Consider the following 27819-nt stretch of genomic DNA (forward strand, 5'->3'; position numbering starts at 1 on the left):
AGTCAAAACAATGACCATGTAAAGGATTCACTTGTAGGTATGAACCTATTGAGAATTATCAGCTGACTGTGCAGCTCCCCTCAGCTTAGAGATATAGTGAAGCTCCAGCATGGTGTCGACTTTCAGCTCACTATGAACTCCTGTCCTGCAACTTTGCTCTTTTAATCCAGTCTCAGCGCTCTCAGTGTTGTCTTCAGCTGGAGCAAAAAGCTGCTTGAGTGAAAAAGCTCTATAAAGAAAACTCACCGCATGCTACCTGCACAGGGGCTCAGAGATGCTAGAAGAGGGTTTAGCAGCTGAACAGACAGATGTTTTCTTCAGGAAGTGGTAGAGACCAAAAACAGAGAGGAAAAGAATGAAGACTGGGAAATATGGCTCATTCAGTTTTGCTGAACAGAACTTCTGGATGAGTACATTACAACTGTTCCTGAGAGGAAAAAAACACACTTGGTAACTTCCCAATCTTAAAACATTGGCACAAGAATTTCAGAGTTGTAAATACACATACAGGAAACGATGATGAACCGTGGTGTCATCCCTTTAAAATGGAAGCTTTGGAGGTAAAGGTGACCCGTGTTACATTCGTAAACGGTTCCTAATGTGCAGGACCTTAGGGTGAACACATGATATCATCAATGTGTGAAAGTTGCAGTAAGCAACTAATTGATGATAGACCTCTCTGTTTGTACAGCAAAACACATACAAGAGTGAACTCTCAAATAGAAATGAAACAAAAAGAAACACACTACGCATGTACTGTACAGCCATGGCCATAAGTTTGGACACAAGTACCATGACGCTTGTGAATCTTAGAAAATACCACAAAATTGTCACTTACAATACAGTACACAACTCCTGAGAACTATATTAAGTTTCATATTTTAAAAAAACATCAAAAGAGTTTGGTGTCATTTTGTTATTCTTACCAAATTCGGTTGTGAAAGTACTGCATTTTTTTGTTATTTTCTTCTAATATTATGTTTTGGGAACAAAGTTGTTCCAATTGTTAGAATTTATTGATAATATTATATCCCTTGTTGATTTGTTGACTAATTAAACTGGTGCTGTCAAAAAAATATTAGTTATGTTCTGTAATAGACATCAAAACAGACATAGTAAGTCATGCTGTGTCCAAACTTATGGCCATGGCTGTATATGATGGAGGAGCTCTGGGGTATCTGGGGGAGTGATGTGCTCGATAATCAGTGGTATAATGCCAGTGGGCTGCACAGTGGACTCGGTGGTTAACACTGTCACCTTGCAGCAAAAAGATCCTTGGTTTGTGTCCCGGCCTTCCTGGGATCTTCCTGCATGGAGTCTCCATGTTCTCCTGTACATGTGTGGCTTTTCTCCAGGTTCTCCAGCTTCCTCCCACAGTCCAGAAACATGCTGAGGTTAATTGGTGATTCTAAATTTTCTGTAGGTGTGAATGTGTGTGATTATTTGTCTCTATGTGTAGCCCTGTGATTTATATTTATTGACATTGTGAATGTAATCATATCTGTGCATATAAGGATCCCAAAGTCCACAGTGACAATAACCACATCATTAAAACACCCTCCTAATGTTCAGGTCTCCGTTGTGTCAGAAAATAACAGCTCTGACCTGCTGCAACATGGACCTGTTGGAGGATGTGGCCTCTGTGGATCACACTTGTTCAGGTAAATTGAATGCTTGGTCACATTGGTCCATGGATAGTTTGGAGGTAAGCTCCATGCCTTGGGCCCTTTGTGGTGATCCAGGTTTCATTCCAGACTCACACTTTTTACAGTGAGTCCAGCTGCATTGCCCTGCTGTAGCAGACTGCTGAGTTTACCATGAGCAGTGTGTTTGCTGTGCAGGGGTGTTTGGTACGAGTAAAAGTAGCATCCACATGAAAGTCAGGACCCCGGATTTATAATCAGATGGTCAATGTCAATCACTTCAGCTGTCAGTGGTTTTAATGTTGTATTTAAGCTGCTTTACTGTCCAGTCAAAATGAAAAACTTAACTTTACACAAACTGGAAGAAACAATTGTGATGATCAACTCAGAGATGACTGTCTAAAGCAGAATTACATATTATTAACTGCTTTAGACGTCAGATCTAGTGTTTTAAACACAAAAACTGCTTTCAGTGGGAAAATGAAGGTAATGTCAGCAACTGACCGGGTCCTGAGATGGTCTCACTCATCCAGCAGGATCCTTATATTTAAAACGTCAGAGCAGAAAGAGGCCACATCTTTACAAGTCTAACTAAAAATATCAAAACCTAATAAAGTGCCATAAAACCAATCCCAGGACAGAAGACGAAGACAAGTGCTTGACTGATGGTATCTAGAATAATGCAGATGTATTTCTAGATTAGGACACAAAACATTTGTGAGGAAAGTTTAAATATGGCTGTAAAATTCTCTGAGTGATGGAAAAGTATCTTCACTTCAAGTTCAAACAGAGTGATAAATCAATAAGAACGGTCGGAGGAAATCACTGGAAATTTTGTCCATCATTCAGATGATTCTCTAATTTGCACCAATAATAGAATTATCTTGTGAGAGCCAAGAAGAGAAAAAAAACAAGAATTTCAAAAAAGACAGGTTTTAATGGCAGGTCAGAGCAGATAGAACCTATGCTAAATGGTCCCTCACTGAGAGCCCTTTGCAACACATAATAATGAATGACACACCAGGTCCTGGAAATAATACTCAGCAATCAACTCAAACCACCAAAGTTTTGAAAATCCATCATTAATTCACCACGGGTTGAGCGTTCATGGAGCTCTGAGCTGTGCAGTTCTGGCTAAATTGGTTTTAATGGATTTCATGGGGTGCCGTTCGTGGGCCGTTTGATTGACAAAGAGGTTTGAGAGTTGCCACAGCCCCTGCTCCCGCTCTGTCCCCGAGCTATGCACCATTGATCAAACACATACAAACTGTCACTCTGTATTGCCAGGATGCTGGTGACGGACTCAGCAGTCACTTCAATCATTAGTCAATCCGCCTCACATCCAACGCTGGAGTCACAAAGGGAAGCAGGAGGATGATGCTGGATGCATTTTCACTCGGTTCCGGGAAGAAAAAAAAAAGACAGAAAGAAAGAAAAGAAAAATCTCTGAGATATCATGACTGTACTTCAACAAATGAAATTTTTGGGAGCAATGTATTAAAGTCAAAGTGACACAGGAAACATTTTAATTAACTTTTCAGAGCTACACCTATAAAGTCCATAACTGTAAGATCAGAGTGAAAGGAACATAAGCACCTCTGTTGAAATGCATGTTCAAGGAGCTGTATCGGAATTCCACTGTCTGCGGCACACACACACACACACACACACACACACACACACACACACACATCCTGCAATCCAACTCCCAACCTATGGCCTGTGATGTCCTTCACCAGCTATTGGCTCTCAATCTCCATGGAGACGCCACGAGGGCATGGGAGTGGATGTCTGCACCGGACATGAGAAATGAGCACAATTACAGCTTTTGAGAGGTAATTATATGTGCGTTGTGGTAGCAAGGGCCCATAAATAACGCAGGATCCACTCCACGTGCCGGTACGGTAATTGAAGAACAATGAGGAGGGAGAAGAGAGCTGGATCGCACCTCGTCCACTGTGGTAGCTTTCACTCCAGAAGAAAGGAAGGTCGGTCAGCGAGACAAAGCGGAACGTATCAAGCTCCAAGGCCACTGTTCTGCCAATGAGTGCTTCTAATAGCAGGCTGGAAAAAAACGGGAGGACAAGCCAGAGGAAAGAGCGTTCTAGCCTTTTAGAGCGGCCTTTGTTAGACATTCGATAATCTGTAAGCGCTAGCATGTGTTCTACTCTGGTCCAGAGAGATTTAAAGTGCAGCATGGAGAGAACATATGCAAATCAATCAGCCATACTGGACGGCGAGGGTTTCCTTACAAACACACCCTAAATACAGATATAGACTCCTTCTGTAATTTCAACGATGGCTTAATGGTCTCTGTTCACCCCGTTCCAAAGCAGTTTATCTTCTGCAGAAGCGATAGGACGGTAAATAAGTAGCTTACGGCACACAGGAGCTTTTCCCCGACTACAGGGTGGTTGTCAGTGTTAAGTAGCTATCCTTGCATGCTCCGAGCTAACATCAAAAGTGATGGGACCGTGTTTCATCGGGGTTTCCAGAGTCTGAGAATACGCTCACAAAGAGCACACTAGAGCTCCAGAGCAAGTAGGTTAACACTGAACACATTTTCTTGCCGGGCCTAGCCGCTTCTACAGTAAATCCCTGCACGTTTCAAATGCTCTGTTTATTTTTAGTTCTCCACAGTCTTTTAGCACTGGAAATCTTGTCTTTGGATGCACGTTGTCTGGCCAATGCTGGCAGCTTCTTGACTAAACAAAGGTTCACGTTCAAGTCCCGACTTGCTTCCAGCTTAGAATTTTAAAAAAAAACAACAACACAGGAATGGCTACATAAACGCATGATCCTGGAAGTCATTAACCCCTTAGTCCCTACAGCCCCCGCCGGCCGGGGCTGTGGAGGTGCCTCAAAAACGGCTCAGGGACTAAAAGGTTAAGCTCACCATGAACCCTCTGGAGGACCATGAACACTTGGCCTGACTTCCCTCTTCTCCTGCTCAGTCCTGAACAGACACTTCATGGCCATGCTCTGCTCTCCCATGGGTGCTTTCAACACCCCTCTGAAGTCCCCCTACTCCTGCAATCACTCATTCTTTCTCTTCTTTGTCTTTCACTCCCCTCTTCCTACAGAGACTAACGTGTTTGTGCATAATGTTCATTTCAAGGGGTTATATAAATTCTCCTCCATGCAAATGAGTCAAACTCTCCAAGGTAATAATCACCTGAAACCTCCCCTCACACACACACAAACACACCAACACCCCAGGTGGCTCCATATTGCATTGCTGACATGAATAAATAATTAAATGAAATCTAATTTTTTTATTTCATTTTCGCAGCAGCTGAATCCAATTCCGCCTCCACCCTTTGAGGACGACACCCGGGTGACCCTCAGGTACAATTACCTCCATTCCAGACGTTACACAAACACTTGTGTTTTAGAAGTGTACTACATTTCCTGTGGAAGATGTGATTTTCTGACGTGTGGTAAAAAGTAAAGCAATATTTGAACCAGCTGCCAGCATCAGTGGTTTACAGAGAGACACAATGATCAGAATAAATACACGCAGACAGCCATGCCCGTAGAGCTGTAAGATGATCACTTTTATACATTTTGTCTCCGTGGAATTTTCCTCATAAATCTCATTTTAGAGTCGAAGATGAGATGCAAATGCCTCCATCAGTTTTCCACAGTGCCTCAACAAGCACAGTCCAGTAATACGTCTCCTTGCTTAAGAAAACACCGCTCTGTTTCCCAGCCACATAAATATTTCACTCAGTTTCTCCGTTTCATGAGGAGCCTTCCCAAGCGAGTGCACTAACTAGCGTGAGGCTGCCGGCAGCCACAACAACACTGTCATCTCTCATTCTAGGTCAAGAGGGTCACGACCCGAGGAAGCGTGACTGGTTGGCACATACAGTGCCCGAGTCATGTGACCCGCAGTTACGCCACACTGCAGCAGTAGATCTCTGAGGAGGTGTGACGTGTTCAACCACTGACCCATGATTACTGTTAGCTAAATCTCCTTTTATATGGAGCTCCAGCTATATGCAACTATTAGCAATGTGTTGAACCACATGTGTATGTGTAATGTGTGTGAGGCATGGCCACAGTCGGTGTAGGTACATAGACGTGTTCTCAGGTGGGTGTAAAAGCTTTATCTGGCTGTGAGGAAAGTGAGCTGCATCAAACATTTCTGCAGTGTTAGGCTCTAGCCATTCTAGATGTGTTCACTGTTATGACTTTTGAACCAGTTCAACATTATTACTCCAGCAAGGAACGTGGCAGAGGTAATTATGTTGGAGTTTCGTGACGATCGGCGTAGGTTTGTCTTTCTGTTATTCCGTCTGTCAGCAGCATTACTCAAAAACAAACGGATTTGGATGAAACTTTCAGGGAAGGTCAGAAATGACACAAGGACCAAGTGATTAGATTTTGGCAGTGATGCAGCTTATAGTCTGTATCCATGAATTTGTTAAAGATTTCTGTATCATTGAAGGATAGCGGCACAACATCACTGCAACCATGACAACAAGTGAACACTACATCAACTCTCTGCTGACGATCACGATTGTGATCCTACTACAAATCCATCGCTGTGGACTTTCCAGGACTTATCCATCAGAAATGATCCAAGGAACAACTGATTAAATTGTGGGGGTGTTTCTGAGTCCCATCAATTCCCGCCGCCCGCTACATATTTAGGTCACGTGATCTGGTATCCAGGGCTGCACATGGGTATAGTGGTCAGCACTTCTGCCTTGCAGCAAGAAGATCCCCAGTTCAAATCCCGGCATGGGCCCGGGATCTTTCTGCATGGAGTTTGCATGTTCTCCTGTGCATGCGTGGGTTTTCTCCGGGTACTCCGGCTTCCTCCCACAGTCCAAAAACATGCTGAGGTTAATTGGTTACTCTAAATTGCCCATAGGTGTGAATGTGAGTGAGATTGTCTGTCTGTATATGTAGCCCTGCGACAGACTGGCGACCTGTCCAGGGTGTCCCCTGCCTTCGCCCGAGTCAGCTTCAGCTGAGATAGGCTCCAGCCCACCTCCCCCCTGTGTTTTACAGTCTCTCCTTTGTCATTGATTTGCCCAAAAAACTCATGAAAATACATCTAAAACAGGCAAGATTACGGCAAAATTTGACTTCCTAAGCCTTATGGAAATGTTAAAAATAATGGACACTTGTTCAGATAAGATGTGGTCTGTTGCCTTCATATCTTAAACCAAAAGGTGTGGGGTGGATGAAGATGAGAGGATCTGGAACGATTCTGAGCTTAATGAGGCAGAAAATTAAATTCACTTATTCTCTGCTGTCCTTTCTATCATGAGTTATGAAAACTCATACAAATGAAAGTACAACAGGTTTGTATTTTATGTAAATTATTGACAACAATGAGTCTTTTATGAATTTAATGTTCGCGGGATTAATTCGTGTATTTACACTACCATTCAGAAGTTTGGGGTCACTTAGAAATGTCCTTATTGTTGAAAGAAAAGCAGTTTTTCCAATGAAGATAACATTAAATGAATGATACATCCAGTGTAGACATTGTTAATGTGGTAAACGACTGATTTTTAATGGAATATCTCCATAGGGGTACAGAGGAACATTTCCAGCAACCATCACTCCTGTGTTCTAATGCTACATTGTGTTAGCTAATGGTGCTGAAAGGCTCATTGATGATTAGAAAACCCTTGTGCAGTTATGTTAGCGCATGGATAAAAGTGGGAGTTTTCATGGAAAACACGGAATTCTCTGGGTGACCCCAAATTTTTGATTGGTAGTGCATGTTTTGTTTATGCTGTGGTATATTGGTGTACTCTGGTTTGCAATAATGTCAAACTGCTTTGATATCTTTGGGTTTTTACCTGTAAAATGCATGTTCCTGCATGTGCTAAGCTGCATGAGATCACAGTGTTTTTCTGAGAAGTTGCTCTCCACCATAAAAGGCGAGTTCTGTAAATGACACAAACTTTAAACAATTACTAATTTATCTAATCCGTGTTTTTGTATGACAGAAATGCCGGCTTTTGTTTCTTAATTCATCCACCCGTGTACATTATGTGTCGTCGACCAGCGGGGGCGGATAAAGCAGCAGAACAGAGTATTCTGGGTCTTCACACCATCAGCAATAATGTATCCAGATCTCCACACTAACGATCGATGCATCATAGTTAATGTAATTTGTTCAGAAAAACCTTTCAGGCATGCTAAAAAGGTGACTTCACTGACTCCAACACTCTTCCTGATTGGTCACAAAGCTGCCTTCATATCAGCTGCTGGATGGAGAAATATCTTTCTCCACTTTTCCACCTCAAGCATTCATCTGGTATTACAGTCTTCTTATAGAACACGGATACATATGCTGCTGACACGTATTCTATCCCACATGAGACCCCTGCATGCATGCTAGTCAGCCTCACATGTTTTCATACGCTGATAGAAGAAAGTAGAGATATGACAAAGAGCGCTGCATGTGTGCGAGGCTGTGACAAGCATTACAAGTTTCCAGATGGGCAGGATTCAGCGATTACCTTTTCAGCGCTCACTATCCCTATATATCTCCACCCTGATCCGTCCTCTCAATAATTGACTGTAGGGTAACAAGGGCCCTCTGCGAGTGTGTGTACGTGTGTGTGTGAGCAGCTTCTCTGATTAGACAGACGAATATATTCTGTATTCAGCCGCAGCGCTGCCTGCCCCGACTGGCATAGCTAATGAAGTGCCCATGCCCCTCCCTTGCCACTATTGTGTGTGTGTGTGTGTGTGTGTGTGTGTGTCTGTGAGATCCATAGAGTCAAGCTGCAATTAAAAGGCCTGTCAGAGGCTCAGAATGTCACTTTCGACCAGCCTCAACACACACAGTAGAGACTGGGAGGGGAGGAAGCGGGCATGAGGACGACAGGAGAGCGAGGAGTGAAGAGCCGGGTGTGTGTGTGTGTGTGTGTGTGTGTGTGTGTGTGTGTGTGTGTGTGTGTGTGTGTGTGTGTGTGTGTGTGTGTGTGTGTGTGTGTGTGTGTGTGTGTGTGTGTGTGTGTGTGTGTGATGGTGGAGGAAGTGAAAATCCACAGCAGGAAGGTAGTTCCTTTGTGATTCCATCTGGTCAGTACAAATCCAGTCTTAATAAAGGTTACATCACGATGAAAGAACACCAAAAAGTTGACAGATGTGTGTCACATTCCCCAATTAATCAAATGACCTCTCTCATTTTAGTTGTTTCTTCGTGTAACATCTGGACTTTGGTGTAGCCAAAGTAAAATTATTAGTCAATTCATAATCAATAGACTGAAAACCAGCAATAGTTTTGGGAACAGATGCGTTAGTTATCGAAGCAAAACTAAATCAAGACAAAGACAAACACACACAGCTGCCAGGGACTTAGCATTTTATAGACTAAAATCTGTTCCAATCAGTATTTTATGTGAGCAATGGATCATGCAATACATTAGCTGATTTTAATGAAATTACATATCACCAAACTCCGCAGATGCTCTCAGCTCTCGGCTATTTTAACACACGTAAACTCACAGTTTTGGTTTCACCACATAGAAATTACAAGTTTTGGTTCATTCTTCCCACTGTCAACATGTCATTTTTTAATTTATTTTTGCCTTTTAGGCTGTATTTATATCGGACAGGAGAGAGAAGAGTGGAGGGAGGACTTGCAGCAAAAGGCCACGAACCCATGATCACTGCAACAGGGACCATAGCCTCTGTTTATGGGTCGCCTGCTCAACCAGTTGAACTACTGGGACACCCAAAGTAACAGCTGGTGAATACACTGGGGCGCTTGGTAGCTAAATACCCAGTAAAGTAGGTTGAGACCAAAAACAGAGCAAAAAGCAGAATATAATTGGATGGAAATTTATCCGGCTAAATAGTTTTTAATTAGCTTTAGTTCCAACAACTAAAACCTTTTTAGTCAGTAATAATTTAGCCTCATCTGAGCGCTCTATGCCACAGCTCTAGCAGTCGTTGGGTATTTTCTCCGTGGTTAAAGATCTATTCTCATGGCTCAGTGTCCACGTCACTCGGCTGGGCACTGCTCAGACTTTCCTCAGCAAATTCAGTTAACGTTTTCATTTCCAAATTGAAGTTAAAAAAAAAAAAACATAATAAATGGATTCAAAAGCCTTTGAAATTCAATGAGAATAAACAAATATGGAACATAATTGATCCTGGATATGCTGTAAATGGGAAATACACAGAATATGCATTTGTCCATGAGTTAATTTGGAAGAAAATGCATCTTCTAGAATAAAACAGAGGTGACCAAGTGTTCCTGGACACACAGTAGTTCATTTCTCACCGTCTGCACACAAATAACTGTCATTCCTATTAGAGAACAACATACAGGAGCTAAACAGAACAGTTAAAGGCGGTTGTCCTCTCTCTATCCATTTCGCTCACCTAGCATTAGCAGCAGCATAACCATGACTCCATGTTCTCTGTGCTGAAGAGCAGCAGCTTGTTTGACAGATGATTCACTGGTTAACTTGTTTAGCTTGAGAAGAGACACTGCTTGATTGGAAAACATGAATGCATTTATCCAGTATTATTGGTTTAAGCTTTAGATGGAAGTCTGGAACTGACTCATTCCTTCAGACAACATGAAAGATGTGTGACTGAAAATATGTCTACATTCACATCACCTGTACTACATCAACATCAGCTCACCTTTGTATGCATGTCTGGTGCTGTGTGAGTGTTGGAAGTTTGTCTCTGCAGCTTTGTTGCTGCTTCGTATTGTCATCTGTAGATGAGTTCAGCTTAAAAGTCTGTCGATGAGTAACATTACTTAACAGGTCAGAGTGATAAATCTACTGCAGGAGAAATATTTTGAGGGATAATTTGATCAACATTATTGTTTAGTTTTTATTCGTAGATGAAAGTAATACCATTGTGTTATAGCTCCTGTCTTGAAATATTCATGTCTGCTAAGTTGTAGTTTTTTTATGTAAAAAAATTGGTTGTCAACATGTATTTTTCTTGATTTTTGACAAAATCAACACGGTTCTAAAATGAATATTAATGACTGGAGTACACGTGCTGTTACTAGTAATGAAGCAACAATAATAACCAACATAATGCAGCATAAGTGAGAATGATAGAATATGAGTGTTCAGAATGCTTTCACACCGTCGCCTTCATGGAATAACGCCACAGGAAAGAAAAGGATATTCCTCGTGTTCCTTATGAGGTTATCGCTCACATTTAAGCAGCACATTTCAAGCTTTCATCCAGAAGTTATGGTTTTACTTTAATGCTGTTAAGCAACACAGATGATGTTACAGCGGTCAGTAGAACATAAACATCAGTACAATGAAACGACACACACACACACGCACGCACGCACACGCACACACAGTCTTGTTGCTGCCTTCATATGCAGTTTGCAGAGTCTTTAGTGTTTTCACACACTCTTACTGCACACACACCTGTCCCTCCCTCTCACAGCAGGATGCGGTACTTGAGGGCCCGGGGTACCCTGTTGATGACGAGGCGTCCGTCGTAGCTGAGCGAGGCAAAGAGCCATGGGTCGGCTGAAGACCACTCTGCTGCGTACACGCTGTCCTCATGTTCCTCATAGGTGGACACCACGCTGTCCTTCAGGGGCTCCTTACTCCTGGATCACACACATAATGTGAGGCGGTGAGCTATGGACGGGTGTCACAGTTTGCTAACCTACATTAATATAGAACACTCTGCAGCTACAACTCATGTAGTCCTGGCACCCATCACCCCCAAACCAAAAACTGCAGTCACATTAATCTCACCCATTATCACCCCAGTAGCAGGTATGATTGTGCTTTTGTTTTGCTCTTTTATCTAGCTTAGTCTTTTTTTAAATGATCTTATATTTGATTTTACCTTATGTTTATTCTTAACTTTTTATAGCATTACCCTCATTTCTGCACTGTGAATGGATGTGAGAAACATCATTTTGTTTAACTGTTTACTACGTACATTGCTGAATGACAATAAAGCTGAAGTTGAAGTTGATTATATTCAACCTCCACTAGATAGAGGTCCTGCATTTATCAGACTGGTTACATTTAATTAAAGTTAAATAATTTAATGCTATGGCTGATTCTGTCTTGTTTTTACTGCATACTAAATCATGAAAACAGAGAATGAACTGATGTGACTGAAATACTTTTCCAACATACTGTACTGGATGGTATCACATGCTGTGGTTTATATTCACCCATCAGGAATAACATTAGAACCACTGACAGGTGAAGTGAGTCACACTGATTATCTCTTCATCATGACACTTGTTAATGGGTTGGATATATCAGGCAGCAAGTGAACATTCTGTCTGTAAAGTTGATGTTAAAGGCAGGAAAAATGGGCAAATATAACGATTTGAGAGAGTTTGACAAGGACCGGCCTAGACAACTGGGTCAGAGCATCTTCAGAACTGCAGCTCATGTGAGGAGTTCCTAGTCTGCAGTGGTCAGAATCTCTCAAAAGTGGTCCAAAGAAGGACCAGCGGTGAACCAGAGACAGGGTCATGGGTGGCCAAGCGTTACTGATGTACATGGGGAAAGAAGGCCGTGTGGTCTGAACTAACAGACGAGCTGCTGTTGCTCAGATTACTGAAGAAGTTAATGCTGGATCTGATAGGAAGGTGTCAGAATACACAGAGCATCAGCTTGTTGTATATGGAGCTGCATAGCCTCAGATCAGTCAGGGTGTCCATGCCGACCCCTGTGCACCACCAAAGCACCAACAATGGGCATGTGAGCAGCAGAACTGGACCATAGAACAACGAAAAAGGTGTCCTGGTCTGATGAACCACGTTTTCTTTTACATCATGTGGATGGCTGGGTGCGTTGCTTAGCTGGGGAACACATGACACCAGGATGCACTATGTGAAGAAGGCCAGCTGGTGAAGGCAGTGTGATGCTTTGGACAATGGTCTGCTGGGAAACCTTGGGTCCTCTGTCCATGTGGATGTTACTTTGACATGTACTACCTAAGCGTTGTTGCAGACTATGTACATCCTTCCATGGAAACGGTATTCCCTGATGGCTGTGGCCTCTTTCAGCAGGACAATGCACCGTACCACAAAGCAAAAATGGATCAGGAATGGTTTGAGGAGCACAACACCAAGTTTGAGGTGTTGACTTGGCCTCCAAGTTCCCCAGATCTCAATCCGATAGAGCATCTGTGGGATGTGCTGGACAAACAAGTCCGATTCATGGAGGCCCCACCTTGCAACTTCAAGGATCTGCTGCTAACATCTTGGTGTCTGATACCACAGCACACCTTCAGGGGTCTAGTGGAGTCCATGCCTCAATGGATCAGGGCTGTTTTGGCAGCAAAAGGGAGACCAACACAATATCAGGCAGGCGGTCATAATGTTATGCCTGATCGGTGTGTGTGTCAGAGGGTTCAAGTGTTAATGGTCGGGTAAAATGGGACGACAATCCAGCTGTCATATCAGAGAACAAGATAGCAGATATCATTTGAATAGTGGTAAAGACACAAAACTTCAGAGAGGCTTTCCTCAAAGGTCTTAATACTGTTCAACTCCAATGTTGACATGCAAAATTACAGAAGTACTTTATAGAAAGAAACATTCTTTGACAGAGAACTTTAAATCACGCCTCCACACACCTGACCAAGATTTCAGATTTCAACATATGACAGCTAAATTGAAGCATCACACTTCAAGAATTCATTATTATTGCCAAACAATTAAAAAAGTGTGTGTATTGCTGTGGAAATAACTGTTTTTGTTGAAAGTGAAACCTCTTCCTGTTTTCAGTAGAGAAACACTGTGGTCCCCAGTGCTGGGACATTTCTCCCACTGCTGCAACAACGTGACAATAAATAAAATTTTAGAATTATGATCTAGCATTATTGCCATCCAAAATCCCTCCCAAACCCACTGCTGTAAGTAGTCCTGAGAGGGAACTCTGACATACATATTTGGATTTATTTTACACATTAAATGTTTCACACTGACAGGAGCTACTCCCTCCGGGCTGCAGTCTAAAATAAAATCACTCTTAAGTGCATCGCTCGTATAGATTCATTGGGGAGGAGAGGAACAGGAAGGCACATGTGAGAGCACTTGACTGATGCTCACGCTTACTGGCTTGGTCCGGGTCTAAAGGATTGCAAGGTTTTTCATCATGTCATTATGTCATTGAAGAGTTTAACTGTCATACATCATACGGCAGGGCAACATTTAGCAGCCTTATGCTCAAAGTGGATTTAGTTGGTTGCTGGAAAGCAGTTTAGCAGAATAATCTGATAGAGCCAGTGCTGGATGGGTAGTTCAAACAAAGATTTAAATCCATTTTTTTAATCTAAGAATATTGTATAAAGAGGTATATCGAGTAGTTGTGTTTTATTTGAATACCAAATACTCATCTCTGTGTTCCATAAAAAGCAAAGGATGTGACATGTCTAGTGATTAATGGATGATAAGGATTTTTCACACATGTACTAAAACATTTGAAATTAAAAAGCATTTTTATCAGTATACTATGGAAGGGTATAAGAAAAAAACAACATGAAGAGATGATCTCATATCTGTAACTGTCATAACTACATGTAAAGATCTCATAACTGTTAAAAAAGGTTCAGGTACTTAATGCTAGCTCGGAGGACCGGGAACTTCCTGACTCAGTGTAATGAATACGAGCTCAGTGTTGGCGTTTTTTTCTCCAACAAAACATTTTGGAAAAGGTCATGACAGAGTCTTCACTTTTGTGAACAGATATTAACTTTTACAAGAAACACACGATGTAATGTTGCCATGGACACAGTGAGCTGCCCTCGACTGCAACATGAGATCTGGACATTTTCTTCATTTTAGGAAGTAAACTATGTTGAACCAACAGTTCTTTTTTTTACTGTTTACAGCTGGATGTTCCAACGACGATCACTGAATTATTTCAATATGAAGAAACCTTTCAAACCTGATGATTCCTAAAGCGTTTTCATTACTGTCTTATGTGTATATGACAAGTTATACTGCAAATTCGGTTGTCAATATTTGCTTATATTTTGTAAAATTTTGTGTATTGAAGTAACTATTAAAGTTACTTTTCTGCAGTGGATCAACGGATGTTTTGACTACGATCAACGCATTACTTTGATTTTGAGGAAAAAATGTTAAAAATCTGATGATTCTTACGTAAGTTTCCGGTCCCACTAGTCTTCTGTACCTCATCATCGAATTATATTTTCCCATAACTTTAAGATCTTTTTTCTCATGGTCCTGAGATCCAGATACAGTGTTTTCCCTTGAATGCACAGTAAACCAATGGTATCTGTGTTTGTGTGTTTGGTAAAAATTCTAATTATTAAAAATAAGATGGCTATTTCTCATCACTACACTAGTCAGACTCCTTTCTTTGAAGGATGTGAAACAAACACAGACGTTGAAGAACCAGCTGTAAAATATTGTTGAAATCAGTTCTTTGTCCAGGCAGGCTACCAGTAGCTAAAATGACCTGTTCAGCCTTGCTTTTACTTCCTTGTGGATGCATCCATGTGTAGCGACTGAGGAGCAAAACATTTCAGAGACACACAGAGAATCCAGAAATCTTTTCCCAAAACTGTAAATCTGGTAAGAAACCATTTCAGCAGACAGGTAACCCAAAACTCAAATCCAATTGGAACATCTGCTGATCATTTATTTACTACTAAAGGACCACACACAGCTCTCTTTGAGACAGCAGGATGCGTCCTATCTCCACTAGAATCTAATCAGGGTCATAAAGTGTCAACTGTGAGGAAAACCACCCCTCTGGATGAGAGGATTGGCATTTCTCATGGAGACCTTCTGATCTCACTACCTCACACTGGGAACTTGGTATGCCAGAATGAACTGAACACTTTAAATCACAACATTGAGGAAATGCAGCCTCACTGGAGTGATGATCTGGACTCAGGTTGATCAGGACCAGAATAGAAGAAGAACACATGGAATCTGAAGTGTTTGTGGAGATGAACAAACAAGACACCAACACCTCCTTCTGGCTGTCACAGACCACAACCAAAAATGTAGAAAAAGATTGTTTAATCTAAGCATATATATATATATATATATATATATATGTATATATATATACAGTGCCTTGTGAAAGTATTCGGCCCCCTTGAACTTTTCAACCTTTCGCCACATTTCAGGCTTCAAACATAAAGATATAAAATTTTAATTTTTTGTCAAAAATCAACAACGATTGGGACACAATCGTGAAGTGGAACGAAATTTATTGGATATTTTAAACTTTTTTAACAAATAAAAACCTGAAAAGTGGGGCGTGCAATATTATTCAGCCCCCTTGCATTAATACTTTGTAGCGCCACCTTTTGCTGCAATTACAGCTGCAAGTCTCTTGGGGTATGTCTCTATCGGTTTTGCACATCCAGAGACTGAAATTCTTGCCCATTCTTCCTTGCAAAACAGCTCGAGCTCAGTGAGGTTGGATGGAGAGCGTTTGTGAACAGCAGTCTTCAGCTCTGCCCACAGATTCTTGATTGGATTCAGGTCTGGACTTTGACTTGGCCATTCTAACACCTGGATACGTTTATTTGTGAACCATTCCATTGTAGATTTGGCTTTATGGTTTGGATCATTGTCCTGTTGGAAGATAAATCTCTGTCCCAGTCTCAGGTCTTTTGCAGACTCCAACAGGTTTTCTTCCAGAATGGTGCTGTATTTGGCTCCATTCATCTTCCCATCAATTTTAACCATCTTCCCTGTCCCTGCTGAAGAAAAGCAGGACCAAACCATGAGGCTGCCACCACCATGTTTGACAGTGGGGATGGTGTGTTCAGGGTGATGAGCTGTGTTGCTTTTACGCCAAACATATCGTTTTGCATTGTGGCCAAAAAGTTGGATTTTGGTTTCATCTGACCAGAGCACCTTCTTCCACATGTTTGGTCTGTCTCCCAGGTGGCTTGTGGCAAACTTCAAACGAGACATTTTATGGATATCTTTGAGAAATGGCTTTCTTCTTGCCACTCTTCCATAAAGGCCAGATTTGTGCAGTGTACGACTGATTGTTGTCCTATGGACAGACTCTCCCACCTCAGCTGTAGATCTCTGCAGTTCATCCAGAGTGATCATGGGCCTCTTGGCTGCATCTCTGATCAGTCTTCTCCTTGTTCCAGGTGAAAGTTTAGAGGGACGGCCGGGTCTTGGTAGATTTGCAGTGGTCTGATACTCCTTCCATTTCAATATGATTGCTTGCACAGTGCTCCTTGAGATGTTTAAAGCTTGGGAAATCTTTTTGTATCCAAATCCGGCTTTAAACTTCTCCACAACAGTATCTGGGACCGGCCTGGTGTGTTCCTTGGTCTTCATGATGCTCTCTGCACTTTAAACAGAACCCTGAGACTATCACAGAGCAGGTGCATTTATACGGAGACTTGATTATTCACAGGTGGATTCTATTTATCATCATCAGTCATTTAGGACAACATTGGATCATTCAGAGATCCTCACTGAACTTCTGGAGTGAGTTTGCTGCACTGAAAGTAAAGGGGCCGAATAATATTGCACACCCCACTTTTCAGTTTTTTATTTGTTAAAAAAAGTATAAAATATCCAATAAATTTCATTCCACTTCACAATTGTGTCCCAATTGTTGTTGATTCTTGACAAAAAATTAAAAATTTAATATCTTTATGTTTGGAGCCTGAAATGTGGCAAAAGGTTGAAAAGTTCAAGGGGGCCAAATACTTTTCACAAGGCACTGTGTATATATATATATATATAATATATATATAATATATTATATATAATATATATCTCCTAGGTCATATTTTTTGGAATTATTGAATGTAGATGTTATGATATTTTTAGCTATGTTATAAATTTACTGTCATGTAATGTTTGCACCTTTCATTATTATCTCAGGAACCATAGAAAATAACATATTGTGTTTGGTGTCATTTTAATCACTCCCTCATCATCATAAATATTTAACCATTGGGTTTGTACATGAAAGAAATGAACAAAGAGTGAGTCCTAAAGGTATCTGACCTCTCCTGGACAGTGAAGGTCTACACCACCTCCTGGGGAGGAACACATCCATGATTGGTTAGATGCTAATTTGAATTTGGCTCCAAAACTTTCTATAAAAAGAAAGCCACTGGAATGCAACTGTCTTGAGAACCGGGTCTCGAGCTCAGAGAAATTCATGATGACTTCATCAAAACAAAGGTTTAAAACTGGGTTCTTTTATGACGGCTTAAAGAAACAAATACCGTAACTTAACTTTTAACTAGGATGTTCTTCTACATTTTACCTAAAGTTTGACTTCTTAAGTTAACTTTAACACTACAACAGCGTGAATATTTACTGTATAACTATGAGCTTTGACTCAGTATTTTTTTTCTTCAGCTCACTTTTTTTTTGCAACACAAACCTGCCAAAGTTCCTCCTGGTCTCTGCGTTCCTGAACCAACTCATCCATCAGATCATCACAGCTCCCATCCTGCAGTAGTCTCCCTCTCCCTCCTAAAGGCTATGTAGGGATCACTTTCTGTCTGCTAAATGGCTGAATTTACAAATTACATCTGGTTTTCCAATTTCAGAGTGATTCTAAATACATCTCCTTTCTACCAACTGCTTCCAGTGACGATCAGTTCATTAGTTTATCTGCATTTATTCATTCATTGATTCACTGTCTGTTGTTTATTGTTTGTTTGTAGAATTAGTTAAGAATGTTTGTGTATAATTATCATTGTTCTACTGAATATTTCTTTGTTTGGGGGACTGGAAGTCAATGAAATCAGAACTGAAGACTTTCAGATAACAGACAGATCAACTTCATTTTAATCAAAGTCTCTTTGAGACGTAGTCTAAAATGATCATTTTCTCAGTAAATGAGATGGAGCCCCTAAATTAATGAGTGCTACTTAACTACAAACAGTGTAATTATGCAGCCACACCTATGTATTATTACACATGGACATCTACAGTCACCTTCAATAATAGTGTTGTCATTCTACTACTCGGGTGATCTGTTCTGTACGTAGTAGATGGCTGTGCAAACACAGACTCTGGGTGGCTCCTCAGAATTTGTGAAATCTGTGATGGAGCAATGAAGCCGTTATGGAGACATCTGTTGGGATAAGAGACCTTATCAACACAGCTCATGCTTGTTTTTCCCTAATGTCTTGTCCACCTGCAGCTTCAAACTGAACAAAGAAGTTAAACAAAAGGAATATATTCCTGTTGAGAAAAAACTCAAAGTAAAGTCTGCTTTCTAAAAATAATCATAATCCCAAATATCTCAGAGTGGAGGAGTTTTGTCCAGGTACATGTGGAGAGGACACGAACTGCAGGTAGAAGAGGGGTCAATGACTGCAGTGGAAAGGTTAAAACTAAAGCTGAGTGCTGGTGATTAGGAAGAAGAGTTGATAATTGTGGATGAGAGTCTGTCATTGAGTTTAAGAGCTGGTAGTTATGGATGAGAGGGGGAATGGGACCAGAAAGGATGGAGGACAGTGGCTCTGGATGGTAACCATTACAGATGATACCCCGCTATTTTAAAATCAACTCTGTATCTTACAGAGAAACACTCCTGAAATTTTTTGACAGTAATATATTTTTAATATTTTACCTCTCTACTTTTATCATTCTGAGAGTCTAAGAATGTGAAAGTGAAGGTTCAGGCAGTCGGCTTTAATCTTGGGAGGACTATTATCAAATAAACAGTTCAAAATACAGAGCATGTTTCTCACAGTTTGCTTCATTAGGCTCCTTAGGCACTAGAGAAATGTACAAGAAAGGTATAATGCTTAAAGGATCTGATCACATTTGATGTGATGAAAGCTGACTGGCTGTGCCTTTACACGTCTGAATTATAATATAGCATCAGAACTGAGTTTTACTGCCCCGATACTGTGAAGATGATCGAGGTCATCGATTACTAGATGTTCAGAGAAAGAACAACTATAATTTTAAAAGTGAACAGGAGATGTGTACCTAAAAGAGTGAAATCACATCCCTGTTAATGTTTATAAGGAGGTAAAGGATGATGTTTGAAACATCAATTATTGGAAGTGGAGATGGTCCTGTACCAGCAAATTTCTAATTATTTTCCTTGAGAATATTCAGAGTGTGTGAATATAGAGGAGTCTCTGAAAAACACCACAAACTATAGTGGTCAGGCTTCACTCTGACATGTGCACTAAGTCACTGTAGATGCTGTTGCTCCATTGTGTTGCTCAGATTTTCCCACCAGTGGTTGGTCAGTAAGAATAAATAAAGAATCAAAATGTCATTGGTTTCATGACTTACATTCATGTTGTTGGACCTGGGGGACCAGCAAGTTCAGGTTGTTTGGTTTTAGTTAAACACGAGAGAATCCAGATTAGTTCAACCTGCTGTAGTTTCAGTTAACGGGGCTTTTGTGGTTGGAGTGTTGTACTGACTTTGCGCTCTTCACCATCATTGTAGAGATTTTAGGAAGTGAGGACAAAGCCAGCTCGTGGATGGCTTTGAGAGTCCAACTTAGCATGAGCTCCCTGCAGCTTTCCAAAGATTGATTCATTTAAACGTTTGCCTCCAAGTTGGACCAAAAGTAAATACAGACACAATCTGCTGCTGTTCACTGGCTGTTTACTGGGACTCCTCATTTCCAGATCTCTACAAACGGAGGTCGAGAGTGCAAAAGTTAGCAGAAGTCATTGTAACACAACAGCCACATCAATGGGGAAGATGCTAGTTTGAAATAAACCAAAGAAGTTTCCTTTAAAGGTACAACGAGCCTCCAGGTTCATTACAGTTCACTGTAACCAACATACAGACTCTCTAATTGAACTTGTACACAATTTACTGGCTGTAGCTTTGTGCAAACACAGTTCCCCTGTGTGAGAGAACTACTACCAACAATTTGGAGTGTTTAAATTTACATGGCAGATAAAACTGGTTTTACACATTTTTGCCTAAAACTGCTGGTTGCTCTACCAACCTGTCTGATGATAATGTTTCTTGATGTCACACATTAATTCTGAAGTGGTCCATTTATTTAGATACAAAAATGTGGAAAAATGTTACTGTATAGTGAAACCATGAAATCACAGAAACAATTTCCTTACAGAAATAAACTGACCTATAACTCAGCAAAAAGCTGCCATCACTTTACCAAAGCTCAAACCAGACTCTTGAAGAAAAAAGAACCTGTTTCTGAATGTAGATTGTTGAGAGCAATTTCTGTTTTCCGTTTAGTGTGAGCTGCCCTTACTTGTCCTCCTGGTGGTTGTCCTCCCCCTCGCTGAGCTCCTCGTCGTCCACCAGGTGCCCAAACGGCTCTGAGGAGATGGACACCATGTTGGAGAGGATGAGGCGGCTGTCACTGCTGGCTGTCAACACCAGCTGTCATGGCTGTGATTGTAGCGGACGCTCCACACCCTGGCACCAAACACACACATTACGAGTCGTTCATTCACAATGAAAAAATGAAACAACAGTGTGATTAGGTGCAGTGATTTTAACATCCGTGCATGATTGTATACATGGACCTCATTCTTCTGAGCAAAGCTCCATGTGGGTGAAGAACCAATGACAGTCGCTGAATATTTCGACATTCCTATCATGGGTTTAAACCCACATACCTCGACTGTTTGCGTATGAGCAGACTACACATGCAGAAACACACACAGGCCTGCAGAGAAGCTGCCTGAGTCTATCTCTCTTTCACACCACTTGTGCCACACAAATCATGCAGAAAAAGCAGCGGATTCATAACCAAATATGCCTATCTGGATGTGTATTCAGATGCCAGTAATGGGGATTTGCTACCTTGCAGTCTACGTTGAGCTTAGTTCACATGAGTTGATGATCATTATCATAAACTCCATGATCCTGGCTTTATTCGTTGCCTAGTCTCACTCCGTTTTCAATCCACTTCTTTCTCTCCCCCTCTCCTATTTCCCAGCTCTCTTTCTATTTCTGATTGTCAACCACTGCCTCCCTGTCTTGCTCTTTTCATCCTCTTTCTCTCTCCCTCTCTTTTTTGTGTCTGTGTCTCTCTCTCTTTGCCAGCCCGGGGCACAGCTCAGAGTGCGGTCCCAGTTCCCTCGCAGGGAGGGATTGAGGGATAAACCAAGGCTGTTGACAGAAAATCAGCCTCGGCCACGCCGTTCCCTGCGCTCCCCTAATCCGCTTCCCTGCTAAAAATAGTCCCTAATACCCCAGCAGCCCTGAGGCCATATCCTGGCTGTGCTTCGAAAAATGAGCATGCACAACATACACACACACACAACACATGCATCACACTAAAGATAAGTGCACATACAGGACATACAGACGTGAATAATACGCATATGCAATACAGAAATGCTTCAACATTCACAAATACATGTAGCTGCACATAGGGATAAAAAGAAGCCCTTCCAATACAAAGATTAGGTGGTAGCACACACACACACACACACACACACACACACATCTCCTATCAGAAGAGATCCCATCTGCAGCTATCTACAGTTATGGATATGTTTGCCACGTCTATCTTTCTTTTGGAGATAACGTCTGCTCTTTTGTGTGTGTGTGTGTGTGTGTGTGTGTGTGTGTGTGTGTGTGTGCGCGCACAAAGACATAAGTGTGTGCATATGCTTGTGTATGCTCCATTGTGTATGTGTGTGTCTGCCTTTATCAGGTAAGGATTGGTGTGCTGCAGCAGCAGCCCAGTTTTGCTCGCAGACACACTGATCATCTATTCAGCTCACACAGGAGCGAGAGTGTGTCTTCCATACACACGCACACCTACACACACACACACACACACACCTGCAGTACACTATGTTCAGCTCGCAGCGATACCTGGAGCTCCACAGAAGACAACCCGGAGCAGGACTGGGTTGCGTTGGACCCGCTGTGGTTCATTCCTTAATGACAAAACGAGTGGCTGCCTATTTAATTAGTAATGAGTGTATTACTACCTTTTATTACACCACGAGTAGTTAGGGCATTTCATTAGTTAGGAGATAAAGCCATTAATAAAACCAGAAACCAATCAACAGTGCAGCGAAGGAGTTATCATCATGTTTATCATTATTGTTCCTGAATGTGTCGGAATTATCCTCCAATGCTAAGTAAGGGGCCTTTGATCCATTATGCAAATACTATTATGCTAGAAACAGGATTATTTTTCACATTCAATGAAAAAGAAATGACATTTTCAAGTAGTTTACTGGCATATCCTGTCAATTTATACATGCACGACAATAAAGTTAAAGATTTAATACTATAGCACCACAACAATCACCCCAATAAATGTTCACACTTGAGTTTTAAAACATTAAATGCAAGCTTGGAGGAAAGTTTGCCACTTAAAGCTCTGCTGAGCACCATTACAAAGATTGATTCTTTCTCTGCAGAAACAAAAAAATTGTTTTATTTAACTGATCAAATCCAGCACCTCTGCTTCCATTGCTGAATAACGTGAATAATCTCTTCCAACATAATCCCAAATTACAATAACAGAATTTATCAACCGTCACTAGTTTTGCCGTAATGCAGATATTTCTGACTATGTTCTTCTGGTTTGAAATTCTAAATTAACACATAGAAGAAGCAACTAAAAAAAAAACCCTTCAAATATTGCACCCACATGTCATAGCTGAATGTACTGCATGCATCTATAATAGTTCTTCTGAGAAAGATTTCCACAAGACTGTGAAAACTGGATGCAGGGATTTGCTCCCATTTAGCCACAAGAGCACTCAGGAGGTCAACCAGTGATTAGGACTGCCAGCCATTCAAAGTCTTTGACCGGAAAAGCATTTCTTCATGGACTTGGCCTTGTCCATGGGAGCATTGCCATTCTTAAACAAGGAAGACTCCTCCCCAAAGTTCTTCTACAAACACATGGGACAATATATAGTTACAGGACTTTTTCTATCATAGTCGACATTTTAGCTGTTTTCAGGCCTAAAACCAACATGGCCGCCTATAACTAAACACCACATGGCATTTTACAGACATTTACATGGCATTTTTCTTCTAAATATTAGATATACAACTGAATAAAATTGAAATTCAAAGTTAGTTCTAAAGATATTGTATTAAACCTGTTGACTGCTTTATATTAAATAACTCAGAAAGCCTTGGAGTCTGACCAGTCTTTTCTTCAGGAGGAAATGACATCATGTGGAGCAGGTCATGTGATCTGGAATAACACACTTCCTGGAGAGGTGTTTTTGTATCGGGGAACTTAGTGGGAAGTGATTTAATTTGTTATTTTCCATATAAAATTTGATATATTGCCAAAAATGAAAGATCTGTCCTGATTATCTCAATTTAATAAAAAGAACACAATCCAAACTATTTCTGAATCAGCTCATTTTATTATTGTTTAGCTAATTAGAAGGTTGATGGTATTAAATTGGGACGTTTTTTTAGTTGACATTCTAGTGATATCAGTCATTTCTTATTAATAAGTGACTGTTTCCATAACAAATAATTATAGAATTTGTGAAGACATGATCATAATGAACATAAAAACATTAGTTTTTTTTTACTTTTAATAAAAATGTATGCAGATATATCCCATGGACTTCGGAAGTCCCTCAATTATATATTGACCCACATAATAGTTTGCATGTTTGTTTCTTCAGGTTCTTTGCTTCAGCACATTCAATCTGAAACTAAATGATGGACACTACACTGACATGGAGAGTCTCTAAATTGAAAATAACTGTTTGGAACACATGATGCCCAAAGGTTTGGACCGTTGACAAGATGAACTTGACTGTTGGATCTGATATGTTTTAGGAGAACTTAACAGCAGTTTTTGCAGTTCTAATTGTGAATAGAACGATGTAAAGGCACAGGTTGGAGGTTTTCTTCCATCCTCTTCGAGATAATAGTTTTATAACAGTTTCTCTTAACAGCAGGATTTTAAGAGCGTAGCCTTTGTGTCTGTACCTGCAACACATAACCTACACTGACACAATGACCAGCGGGGTCAGAGAGAGAGAAATGTTTGATTAAGTTACATGCAATCCAGCTGGAAAAAGGCATGAACACTTAGCTTCACTTGCAGAAAGAACCTAAAACCCAAAAAGAAACAGATAAGTGCCCTTACAGTACAGTTCAAAACCTGGGCAAGAAGAACCAAAACTATCTGCATGGCTTGACCACTGGAGTTCAGTGTATGAAAATGTTCTTTTTACAGCTGGTGGGAACAAAGCCTATAAACTTTGTCTCCTTTGGCCAAAGTGCAGTAAATTTAGGAACCAAGCAGCTCTGAAAATCATGTCATGACTATAGAAATAATATCAAACTTCAGCTTAGGATGCAGCCAAAACACGTGGAAACCCACTCCACAACCCACCCCTGTCTAACCCCTCTGGATCCACCCACCAGTGCGAGTGCTCCTCCAGGGTCTTGACTGGCTCTTGGACGTTGCGGACGTCCCAGAACTTGACCTTGCAGTCGTCTCCACAGCTGGCCAGGTAGTACTGTCGGTTGGGATTGAAGTCCAGGTCACGCACCAGCTGGCCATGAGCATTCTCTATACAGTAGATCTGACTGGAGAGAAGGAAGAAAGAGAGAGAGAGAGATGGAGAAGAGAAAAGAGATTAGAGAGAGAGAGTAGGAGAAACAGAGGAAAAAGAATTAGGAAACAGGGATAAGAATAAGACGGTAGAGAGAAATGATAAGAGGCAGGGGAGAGAGAGAGGGGTAGTTATGACAGAACAACAATAGGAGATATGGGAGAGAGACAATGATTCACTGGATCCACACAAGCGAGAACATTCCCAGGCTAAATCAAAGCCTTCTCTGTGTCCGTGTCTGTCAGCGAAGGCCAGGCTCAATAAAGAAGCCGACACCAGCGGTGGTAAATTATAAAGGCAAGCCTCATAACTACACAGCCTTGAGTTCCTGCTAAAGTGAGGCTAACAGAATGGCACGACTGAGGAAGACGCTCTGTGCATTGTGTCTTTTTCCATCTTTCTGGCCACCTCCACTTCCTTTTTATCTCCTGTACTTTTACATCTTCTCTCCCTAATTATGCACTTAAAAAACACTAGTGCCTCTTTTATTTGCTGTTTCTGCTGACCTTACAATCACAGCTAATCTTTGCATATGGCCATGGTTACAGGGCCAAATTCAGCAATAGTAATGGTCTATATCAACAATTTAACATCTCTCTTGCAGTGAGCTACTATTAACAGGACCTTCTTTGTGAGCTTACTCTGACTACTGTGTTAAAGTGACTAAAAGCTGCACCAGTAATTATATTTCACAATGAATCACTTCCCCTCAGTGATTTAACCTCTTTTAGCTTGTTTGCTTTTATTGCACACAAACTCTGCTCTCATCAAGCTTATTTTCAGACACAGCAGGCAACTGTTTTTAGTGGTAAAGCTCTGACAAACCCATTGTGTGATTCCTACAAAGCACCACAACAACAGACAGAGCTGCAAAAAAAGCACATAGCAAGTTAAAGGTGGACATATTTACTGGTGCCTCTAAACATATAAACCAAAAAATCTTTCTGATTTCTAGAATATTTAAAGGTGGTGGGTCATTTGTGACTTTGTAAGTAGTTGTTGCTCCACCATTTTTCCACATAAAATGCAACTGACCAAGCCTGAAGACTTTACAACAGTGATCCCCAACCCCCGGGTCATTTGGTACCAGGCCGCACAGCAAGAAACAATAATTTCCTTTTTCTTTTAAATTATTTTTTCCACATAATTTGTTTGATTTATTATCCGAGTCGTAATGATGTTTTATTTTGAAAAGTGACCGGATTCTCTCTGTTGATCTGATTTCCCGAGGGAGATCGCTGGCCAGAGTATTTGAATTACGAGAGCCGCTGCAGAGATTTCTCTCTGAAAAAAGTCACCGCTGGCACCACACTTTAGTGATGAGGAATGGATCGCAAAACTGGCTTACTTGTGCGACATATTCAACCTGCTCAGTGAACTGAACTTGTCACTTCAAGGGAAAATGACAACTGTCTTCAAGTTGGCAGATAAAGTAGCTGCATTTAAAGCCAAACTGGATTTGTGGGGACGGCGTGTGAACAGAGGCGCATTTGACATGTTTCATACACTGGCGGGGATTTTGGAAGAGGCTGAGCCTGTGCCTTCGTTCTCCCAGCTGGTGCACGAACACCTGTCCTTGCTGTCAGAAGAGTTCGAGCGCTATTTCCCAACCACAAAAGATCCACGAACTGCCAAGAAATGGATCCGTGACCCATTTGTCAACAAACCAGGTGAATCCAGCATGTTAATGTGTGAAGAAGATCAACTGCTGGAGATCGCAAATGACGGGGGCCTTAAATGTCTGTTCGAGACATCAACTCTGCCGTTGTTCTGGATTAAAGTCATGGCAGAATACCCCGAGATCGCCACAACAGCACTGAAAACCCTGTTGCCATTTCCGACATCTTATCTGTGTGAAGCAGGGTTTTCTGCAGTGACAGCAACCAAAACAAAATTACGGCGCAGACTGGACCTAAGTAGCACACTTCGGGTTTCATTGTCTCCCATAACCCCAAGATGGGACCGTGTCGTTGCAGCAAAACAAGCTCAGGGCTCCCACTGATTCAGTGCTGCTGTGAGTAGAGAGTATTTTCATGCACTTTGTTTTTGTGTTGTGTCTTATTTTGAAGGTATGTTTAAACGTTACCATAGCGACCAGAGTGTGTTGCATTGTGTTGGGGCAGAAAGGATGTTGCTCATGTCTTGTTCTGTTGTTGGTGTGACGTTACGAGGACGCCGCTAATAAAGTTGCACATGATTACACAGTGGATTTACGTTCATTATTATTGTTATTATTATTATTATTATTATTATTATAGAGAAAATACCACAGTTTTTAATGCCGATCTTATCATTTTATTTTGTTTTTATCTGCTACACCTTTAGATTGGGCCGTGAAAATACTGTCTGACATTAAACCGGTCCGTGGTACAGAAAAGGTTGGGGACCACTGCTTTACAAGGTAAAAATATACCAGATGTTTCCAGCTTGTTCCATTTTCTCCTTGCATGTTAAATACTACAGTAGCCGTTTTGAGTGTTGTGTGCTCTATTTTCAATGACTGATCTAAAATTGCATTTTAAGACAGGTGGAGTTGGGATTTTATATCTATCTTCTTTTCTGATATTCTAATCGAGTAATAAAGCCATTTATTAAATCCAAGTTTTCTTTCAAATTTCTCATCAAATCTCATTTTATCTCCCACCATTCACATATAATCAGGTCAAAATAAACT

At 41.1% G+C, this 27819-nt stretch overlaps 1 protein-coding gene across 1 annotated transcript; it reads right to left on the reverse strand.

Annotated features, from left to right (window-relative positions):
- Positions 1 to 2560: 2560 nt before the first annotated feature.
- LOC110951678 (EARP-interacting protein homolog) lies at positions 2561 to 27092 on the reverse strand. Its single transcript, XM_051945500.1, is given in 5 exon segments — positions 2561 to 11226; positions 20828 to 20960; positions 20963 to 20994; positions 24952 to 25162; positions 27071 to 27092. Coding segments are annotated over 5 exon segments (573 nt in total). The 3' UTR covers positions 2561 to 11051.
- Between the last annotated feature and the right edge of the window lie 727 nt (positions 27093 to 27819).

The sequence above is a fragment of the Acanthochromis polyacanthus genome, chromosome 1, assembly GCF_021347895.1.
Source record: "Acanthochromis polyacanthus isolate Apoly-LR-REF ecotype Palm Island chromosome 1, KAUST_Apoly_ChrSc, whole genome shotgun sequence".
NCBI lineage: Eukaryota > Metazoa > Chordata > Actinopteri > Pomacentridae > Acanthochromis > Acanthochromis polyacanthus.